General features: G+C 39.6%; 1 protein-coding gene across 1 annotated transcript; it reads right to left on the bottom strand.

Annotated features, from left to right (window-relative positions):
• Nucleotides 1-9,350: 9,350 nt before the first annotated feature.
• Nucleotides 9,351-10,310, bottom strand: LOC131953728 (beta-1,3-galactosyltransferase 1-like). Its single transcript, XM_059317060.1, has one exon. It carries the CDS (start codon nt 10,308-10,310, stop codon nt 9,351-9,353), a length of 960 nt encoding a protein of 319 aa, XP_059173043.1.
• Nucleotides 10,311-10,543: the final 233 nt, after the last annotated feature.

The following is a 10,543-nucleotide window of genomic DNA, read 5'->3' as shown; positions in this document are numbered from 1 at the left end:
TACCACTGACAGACAACTGACACCACTGACAGATACCACTGACAGACAACTGACACCACTGACAGATACCACTGACAGACACCACTGACAGACACCAGACACCACTGACAGACACCACTGACAGACAACTGACACCACTGACAGATACCACTGACAGACAACTGACACCACTGACAGATACCACTGACAGACACTACTGACAGATACCACTGACAGACACCACTGACAGACACCAGACACCACTGACAGACACCACTGACAGACACCACTGACAGACACCACTGACAGACACCACTGACAGACACCAGACACCACTGACAGATACCACTGACAGATTCCACTGACAGACACCACTGACAGACACCACTGACAGACACCACTGACAGACACCACTGACAGACACCACTGACAGACACCACTGACAGACACCACTGACAGACACCAGACACCACTGACAGACAACTGACACCACTGACAGATACCACTGACAAACAACTGACACCACTGACAGATACCACTGACAGATACCACTGACAGACACCACTGACAGACACCAGACACCACTGACAGACACCACTGACAGACAACTGACACCACTGACAGACACCACTGACAGACAACTGACACCACTGACACCACTGACAGACACCACTGACAGACAACTGACACCACTGACAGATACCACTGACAGACAACTGACACCACTGACAGATACCACTGACAGACACCACTGACAGACACCAGACACCACTGACAGACACCACTGACAGACACCAGACACCACTGACAGACACCACTGACAGACAACTGACACCACTGACAGATACCACTGACAGACAACTGACACCACTGACAGATACCACTGACAGACACCACTGACAGACACCAGACACCACTGACAGACACCACTGACAGACAACTGACACCACTGACAGATACCACTGACAGACAACTGACACCACTGACAGATACCACTGACAGACACCACTGACAGACACCAGACACCACTGACAGACACCACTGACAGACACCAGACACCACTGACAGACACCACTGACAGACAACTGACACCACTGACAGATACCACTGACAGACAACTGACACCACTGACAGATACCACTGACAGACACCACTGACAGACACCAGACACCACTGACAGACACCACTGACAGACAACTGACACCACTGACAGATACCACTGACAGACAACTGACACCACTGACAGATACCACTGACAGACACCACTGACAGATACCACTGACAGACACCACTGACAGACACCAGACACCACTGACAGACACCACTGACATACACCACTGACAGACACCACTGACAGACACCAGACACCACTGACAGACACCACTGACAGACACCTGACAACACTGACAGACACCACTGACAGACAACTGACACCACTGACAAACAGACACCACTAACAGACACCACTGACAGACAGACACCACTAACAGACACCACTAACAGACACCACTAACAGACACCACTGACAGACAGACACCACTAACAGACACCACTGACAGACAGACACCACTGACAGACACCACTGACAGACACCACTGACAGACAGACACCACTAACAGACACCACTGACAGACACCACTGACAGACACCACTGACAGACACCAGACACCACTGACAGACACCACTGACAGACACCACTGACAGACACCAGACACCACTGACAGACACCACTGACAGACACGCCAATACAACAACCACAGATACACGGAACACAAAACCAGCCTGTAACACATGAATGCCTAGAGTTATCCTCCGTCACCTGTTCCCGCGTCAAGTTAGATAACCCTGATCAAATACCTGCAAGTTGAATTATATTGCACACATACAGAGGCAGTTTTAAATGGTGTTTTTAACAGACAATATAAAGGGAGGGCTTACATTTTAAAAAATTGACTGCGTTGGTTTTAAGATTTTTATATATAGGCCTGAATATATATATATATATATATATATATATATATATATATATATATATATATATATATATATATATATATATATATATATATATATATATATATATATATATATATATGTATATATATATATATATACATATTTATATATATATATATACTTTATGTAAACACATACTCGCATATACACAAAGATTTTGGCGTACATAGTTGAATTATATCGGCTGTAGTAAGCCTATGTGATATAATAAAGTTTTAGAGTTTAAAATATTTAATATATTATCAGCAAGGAGAAGTTATCACTCTAAAAAAAATATATACAGCCCCTTATTAAGAGAAATCGGACAAGAGCCTTGCGATAACTCCATAAGATAATTAACCTTTTATACTATATAGGCATTGAGCCACATAGGAAAAATCTGTTATGAGACGTTATCACTATTATAGCGTGAGAAATTAACCAATAACACTGCGTTCACTCTTACGACATGAGTACTTTACATGTGTAAAAATATCTCGCAACAAGTTATATTTTTTGAATTATGTTTATTTTATCACGGAACAAGTATACTAACTTGTTGCAAGCTTTTGTTCCTTGTCAAGTATAGTGTACATGTCGCATATGTGAACACAGTGTTACTGATAATTCGGCAATATAAAGCTACATGATACGGAAAATCAACTCAATCGGAAATATCAATCGGAAATATAAATCTACATAATACGGTAAGTCAACTCAATCGGAAATATCAATCGGAAATATAAAGCTATATGATACGGAAAGACAACTCAATCGGAAATATCAATCGGAAATATCAATCGGAAATATAAATCGGAAATATAAATCTACATAATACGGAAAGTCAACTAAACTGAAAATGTCGTCAACATCACGTACGAGTCTACAGTCTTGTTTTACAAGCGCCTACAGAATAAAGGGCTATATAAGCTTAAGGCTTAGTCTTTTCTTCCCACACCGGAACAAACTCGAATGGAAATGTTGGGGGCGTCATACAATCAAGTGCCTGGTTTTGCTGAGCTCAACTTACAAGAAATGTCACATATAATGTTTACTCAACATTAGGTGGTACACTCGCATTGTTTATAAATTCGAAAGTTTTATCTGATGTCATATTATATTGAAGAATTATGTTTATCCTTATATATATATATATATATATATATATATATATATATATATATATATATATATATATATATATATATGACAGGAAAATGACAACATTTCTCACGGACAAATGATCTCAAGGACAAAAGATACCAGGACAAAATTTATCAGGACAAATGATATCATGGACAAATGATCTCAGACAAAATATCTCAAACAAAATATCTCACAGCAAAATTTTAATAGTATATACTACTATATACGATGATTTTAGTTGATTCGAACATTTTTTTTATTGACTGTCATTTGGTTTGCCACATTAATTTGTTATTTTGCGCTAAACATTTTAAATTTGAGATTATAGTATTCGAAGATTAAATACTTTTTTCGATAGACAGCGTAGGTGGGCTTGCCAAACATGAGACAATCCTACCATGTCAGGTGGACGAAACTGGATCAAAGGGGATGAAACAACAATAAAGGCACACCTTCGTATCAAGGTGGCCGCCTGCTTTAGCGGCAGCTGTGTCATGCTCGTGTAGACCTAACCTCCAGATTATGAATAATTTAACATGAGACACTTGTTCATAAAGGTCAGCGCCACTGGAGGTGCACAAGTATCCGTGACGTAGACAGCAACAACTCAGATTGGTTTTATCATGAGAGCGGCTTGAAACTATCACCAGAGTTTCTTTCAAGCATCTCTTTGCCCCCCCCCCCCCCCCCCAAAAAAATACAACAAACAAATGTCTACCCCCTCCCCAACAAAATAAATTGTATATAGATATTTACCAGTGTCTGCCCCCCAGCCCCCCTCCCCCTCCCCCGTAAAATTTAGTCCACCTACCGAAAATTTCAAGCGCCCCCCCCCCCCCACCCCAGGAGAAAAAAATGTCTGAAAGAAACACTGATAATCACCGAGCACACAGGGAACCTGAACAAATCTTTTAACTTTGGGTACAGGTCAGGTAAATCGACGTGTGTCTGCTTGGGTATTAATATTAGTGATAGGATTAGGATTAGGGTCAGGATAAAGATTACAGTCTGTTGTTAGGCGTAGGCTAGTTGTAACACTTGAACCAAAGCTGTTCGAACAGTTTATTACAAAGTTCAGATTACAAAAAAAAAATTACCATACCTACATAATTACAATAATTTATTCACAGTAGCATTAAATTAAAAATTCAAGAAACACAACTCCTTATTGATTTTTAGGAACACAATTTGCTTATGTGTATCGATCAAATCAGGAAAGGTAACTCCATTTCGGATTCAAGTTACACAGACAAATCTAGAACTGAGCCTTACTTCCCTTGAATGTTTTTAAACGATCAATACAAACTGGATACGATTTAAGCCAGATTTAATTCCCTGTTTGACGATTTGCCTATCTGAATACCTGCAGTCTTTTAGACACACAACATTGTGTTTATATCTTTTAGGTGTAAAAACTATGGCGCATAGAAATTAGGATGTATAGAGTTGTAGCAGAATAATGCGCTATACAAACTTTACCTAACTTGAGTTATTTATCCAGTCTATACACTTCATAAAGCGTGGGTATGACTAGAAAAATATGATAATTTATTGCCATAAGATATGTTAGTTTAGACCGTAGCTTGGAAATGCGTAAAGATGTAAGTTTACAACAGAAGATGGGTCTTTGGAAAGGTGACAGGCAGAGTTATAAGACGTGTTTTCTCAAAGTATTTGGGGCGGACGGTGGGGAGAAGGGAAGGGGGATTGCATGGCTTTGAAGCTTTGTTAGTGTAATCCAGGGGTCTCCAAACTTTTCCGTCCGAGGGCCGCATTAACTATCAAATTTCAGTTCGGGGGCCAGTTTCTTCCAGGCATGTCTTTCATTTTTCTGAGCAAAGTTTCTCAGCCACCTCCAACAAACGGTTTTTCTATGTACAAAAAGATCTCCGCGGGCCGGATGAGAGGACCTAGCGGGCCGGATGCGGCCCGCGGGCCGTAGTTTGGAGACCCCTGGTGTAATCGAAAGGGGGGAGGCTTTATTTTAAGTTTAATGACATTGTTTAGTCTTAGTATTTGTGAATAATATTAGCTTAAATCCCGTTACAGTTTGTTGTAGATACACCTATTCTTTAATACGCCAATGGAATCATAGTTTTCATACTAAACTAAAGTGAAGTTACTAGTTACTGTTGGCAAAATTCTGACCACATCTTCCCTACCTATGCCAAGGTCAAGAAACACATTAATTCTACTTCATCTGTCCAATGTCTACAGAGGATTTTTTACTTTTACTTTACTAGCAAATTAATCGCCGATGGTACTTACTTTTAATTGTAGTTTTAATTTCCCGGAGGATTGAATAATTATTTATGACGTATTTAACAATTGCACAAGATTTCGTGGTGGTTATATAATGAACATTGGACGGAGTGGTCTAGCGGTAGAGAGATGGACTGCTAACCCGTAAGTCTCGAGTTCGAATCCGGGTTCAAGTCAGTAGCGACACTTCCCGGCGGCCGGGGACAAACTTTTCGATTTGCACCCCCCCTTCAAGATTTCGATTTGCACCCCCCCCCCTCAAACATTCGATTTGCACCCCCCCTCCCTCAAACTTTCGATTTGCACCCCCCTCAAGATTTCGATTTGCACCCCCCCCCCCCCCTTCAAACTTTCAATTTGCACCCCCCTCAACCTTTCAATTTATTTTTCCAACCCATTTTGGCGTCCCCTAAGGTCGGCGCCTGGGCACATATGTCCCCCCCCCCCCTAGTTACGCTACTGCGTTAGGGAAAGTAAAGTCGGTTGAGCATAGTGTTGACTACACTATTTCTTCATATGCCGAGGTCACAGAAACAAGTGAACTCTACTTCATTTACCATATAGACCGTCAGGTTTGAAAAGGGAACTTTTACTTTACTTGTTATATATAATGAACATTCATGTAAAATACCTGGCTGTAGGCAATAGGGTACTTACATGAACGCGACCAAGTGACGTCGCGTTGTTTTAATGGATAAACCTTTCGACACTGTGGAGCCCCCTCCCCCACATATCTCACCTTACCCACCTCCACCCCCAACCCCCTTGACGACCTTAAAACAGTTGAACGGGTAAAGTGTGGTGGGATGGCGGTGTGTCTGGGGTGTGTGTCGTCACACGGATAGAAAACTGTAACGCCTGGTTATTTAGCGCCCGAGGCAAAACTTATTAAAACGCCCCCTTCCACTCAAATTAGTTTCAGCAATAAATATTTGTATGAAAACAAAATTAAAGTGACGCAGGGGCGTCGCTTGGTCGGGTGTCACGCGGTGCGATACCTAATGGTGTCACCCCCCCCCCAAACAAAAAAGTATCTGTATATATATATATATATATATATATATATATATATATATATATATATATATATATATATATATATATATATATATATATATAGCTGTATAGAATATATCTGAATGTAAAATTGTTTTCTCTATAATTAGCAAGTTTACATCTGGGTTTCACCTTTCGCCCGTGTCGGAAAGTTCGATTAGCATTTAATATAAAATTTAACTCTAGTTAAACATTAATCAAGATGGCAAAAAGCATTTTTCATTTTTTTGTCTTGATGTCACCCTTTAAGCTGGGATAGCATTGGTAATATAAAAGGAAAATTTGAGGATAATACCGCGCTAATAACACCCAACCAGTGTTTCTTCCAGACTGTTTTTCCGGGGGCCCCTTGAAATTTTCTGGGGGGGGGGGGGGGTAAATTTTTGGTAGGGTGGACACTGTTAAAAGTATATATTTTCTATATAAATTTCATTTCGTTCGGGGGGGGGGGTAGACTTTCTGCCTGGAAGAAACTCTGTACCCAACAAGACATGGAGTGACGGTCTACGTACTGAAGAGGGAAGGTTCACTGATAAGGTTCGTATTTCATCAATTATTTGCTACTCGAGTGGATGGTAAACACTTGTGACGGTCCATCTAACAAAAGATGAGCTATCTTTATACAAATACATTCTAGGTAAACAAACATGACATTCAGACCACTTAAACAAAAAATTGTAAACAAATATGGAAGATTACCTGATAGATTGCGGTATATTTTTATCGTGCGATTGTTACTGATTCCTTTAACTTTCAAAAAAGTTAGAATGCTATAAATTTCAGAATATTATTTATGTATATATTAATTACTTTAAGTATGTGGTGATGATCTAAAATCGATTGGCGAACAACACAATTTAAAAGGTTTTGAAGCTCACAAGAACGTGCAACAAGGACAAATGGTTTTTATGGACTTATTTGAAAACAACGTACTTAGGGGTCGTTATACTCTTTGGGGGGAGGGGGGGGGGGGTCCGTAATTTTCTGATGGTGTGTGATGAGGGGGAGGGGGGGACCTCAGATGGTGTGAGGGTCACACTTTTGCATTATAATAAAGCCATGTTAGAAAACGAGTTTTAACCGTTATTTCGCTCTTTAGAAATTTTTTTTAATAAATTGTAATAGGAATTGATTAAAATACTCTATGTTGACAGAGTTCTAACAAGATTTTGGAAAAAATATCGATGTTATAAGAAAAATTCAGCAGCAATGTTTAGAGGGTTTGTAAGCTGAGGTGTGACGTCATATTAGGGAGGGGGGTCTGACTTTTTGTGGCGACGTGTGACGGAGGCGAGGGGAGGGAGGAAAAAATGGTCAAAAAAGCGTGACGTCATTTATGGATGAACCCTTACTAGACAGTTCAGTGTTTTATCTGTACTTGGTCCGTCGAAATGTCGTGTGCTTGTGGAAGATATGCAATCTCTACGTGACCAGATGTATGGGACCGAATGAATGGAAGGGAATCTTAACCTCACCAAATGGCTGTACTGGTAAATCTATAAATATTGAGTCTTGTCGTCACTGAACACAATATAAATACACATATGCCAATAATTTTATTTGCCCATACTCATATATATATATATATATATATATATATATATATATATATATATATATATATATATATATATATATATATATATATATATATATATATATATATATATATATATATATATATATATATATACAGTGCCGGCGCCAGGTTATTTAGCGCCCTCGGCAAAACTTAATAAAAGCCCCCCCCCCCCGTATTATCAGAGGCGTAGCGACCCCTCCCTTCCCGGCGCCCGGGATAAACTTTCGATTTGCACCCCCCCCCCTTCCGTCATACTTTTGATTTGCACCCCCCCCACCTCAAACTTTCCCATTTTGGCGCCCCCCCCCCCTACGGACAGCGCCTTATGAGACCGCCTAGTTCGCCTTATAGGTAGCGTCGGCCCTGTATATATATATATATATATATATATATATATATATATATATATATACTTTCATACACATACCGTTCCACATATCATATCCATACTCATAACCATACCCATACTAATACCCATACCTTTACCCTTACATAACCGCATACCCATACCCACACACATACACAAACGCGCAAGTACAAATAATTCTTACTAAAAAAATATTTAACACATTAACAAAAATGATATTAATAAATACATTTAATACATTTACAATTTTGAAAAAGACGAAATTACGTCGCACAAGTCCTTTACAAACTCAAAATTTTAAAAAAGATAACATATTTAAGCACCCCATGGGCAAATAAAAATAAAACACAACTTTCAACGATAGGTTGCTTAATAGGATACTAAAAGTAATATGTTTCTTACTAGCTCCTTGTTCGTGTTGGCGTTTTATAACGTACGAGCTGACCCGCGACGTATCATACGCCGCTATTTAGTTTTTTATTTTCTACTTTCCAGTAATTCAAATTTTGTAAATTCGACAGTAACACTGCTGTCACTGAAAATATTTGTTTTAAAACACTATCAGTAAGTCGTTTAGGACGATACCCCCCCCCCATTCTCCTTTCCCCCAACATCTCCCCCCCAACCCCCCACTCCCCCCCCCCCCACCGTGAAAGCAGCCTCCTCTTAGCTACCTCCCCTACGTTTAAAATCGTTTCAAACTAAATTATATGCCCCTAAGCCTAATAGCCGTCACTAAACCCGGCTCTACGATTGTAAACATTTAGCGTGAACCACAGCTCACCAGACTTCCTAGAGAGGAAGAGAGGGGACTAGAAGGCGCGCTTACAGTTTTTTTCTAACGTCTCCAGGAAGAGAATTATATATATATATATATATATATATATATATATATATATATATATATATATATATATATATATATATATATATACGGTAATTAATTGCACCCAAACGAATACTTTACACGTCTTTATGCTTAAATGTAAATGCCGGATGTTCTAGCAAGGTCACGTTGACCTTAGGTGCACATAAAGCCGTGATGAAGACGTCATCCAACCAGATGGGCTTGACCCTCAGCGCCGCCTGGTACAGTAGTCTGACTGTCCCCATGGGGTAGCCCAGCAAGCCCCCAAGCCCAAATGTGGGATATGTACTGTTTGGGTATTCTTCCTCTGAGATGTAAACCTTGTGATTTTTGTCTCTGAAAACTCTTCCGTTTTTTACAAGTTTTGCTAGAATAAAATTTTCCAACCTTTGATTGGTCTGTATCATGGCGTCCACAATTTTTTCCATATCAATATCAATGTCGTCATCAGTTCTTAATACGTAGTTTGTATCTGGACAAAATGTTGACGCCCATTTGAGCATTGACATTGCCTTATATCTGATATTCTTATAAATATCGAGATAATTTTCCTGCACAATGTCCCCGAATTGTTCAGCTTCTTTGTTTATTTGTTCGAGTAAAGTTTCATTGCGTGTGGTCCCAAGAAAAAACAGCATACGGGCGTGGTTACTGGTATTGTTGATAAAATCAAATCTTTTCCCACTGCGCAGTTTATTTCTGGGGTCAAAGTTTCCCAATGCAGATGGCACTACATTCAAAACTTTAACCAAACTTTGGCGACACGTGTTCTCTGGGTTATGGAGGTAGGAAAAATTATGCTTGTTTCTGATTGGTTGGGATAGAAATGTAATTACCGATCTTTGAATATTGATATTTTGTCGTAGTTGAGCTTCCGGGTATTTATCTGATTCAGCCTGGGACAGTTCTGTGAGCAGAGATATTTTGCCGTCCAGAGTTTTGAAAAACCTCTCAAAAATCGTATCAATGTGGTTGGCGGCATCACGGTACGCAACCTGTACCGGCTGCTTGACTTTTTTGTCAGGGTTGTCTTTGTCTTTTTCAACTGTCAGCATGGTGTGCACGTGAAAACACAATATACATGTCATCACTGCCAGTCCTACAAGACAAAATTTTTTGTTCCTCACGCATGCTGTGAGCATCTTGGATTATCTAAAGAACATAAAAAATAGATAAATATATTGTATAACATGTACTTTTCTTTTAATTAAAAGAATAAAGTGGCGCTTGTGAATATACTAGGCATACTGCCCAGCTTCGCTTAGGTTTTCAAAAACATTTGAGAATT

This window comes from Physella acuta, unplaced genomic scaffold (assembly GCF_028476545.2).
Source record: "Physella acuta isolate Inbredline_101_S28 unplaced genomic scaffold, ASM2847654v3 ptg000943l, whole genome shotgun sequence".
Taxonomy (NCBI): domain Eukaryota; kingdom Metazoa; phylum Mollusca; class Gastropoda; family Physidae; genus Physella; species Physella acuta.
The sequence above is the reverse complement of the archived record's forward strand: the minus strand, read 5'-3'. Positions and strand labels throughout refer to the sequence as shown.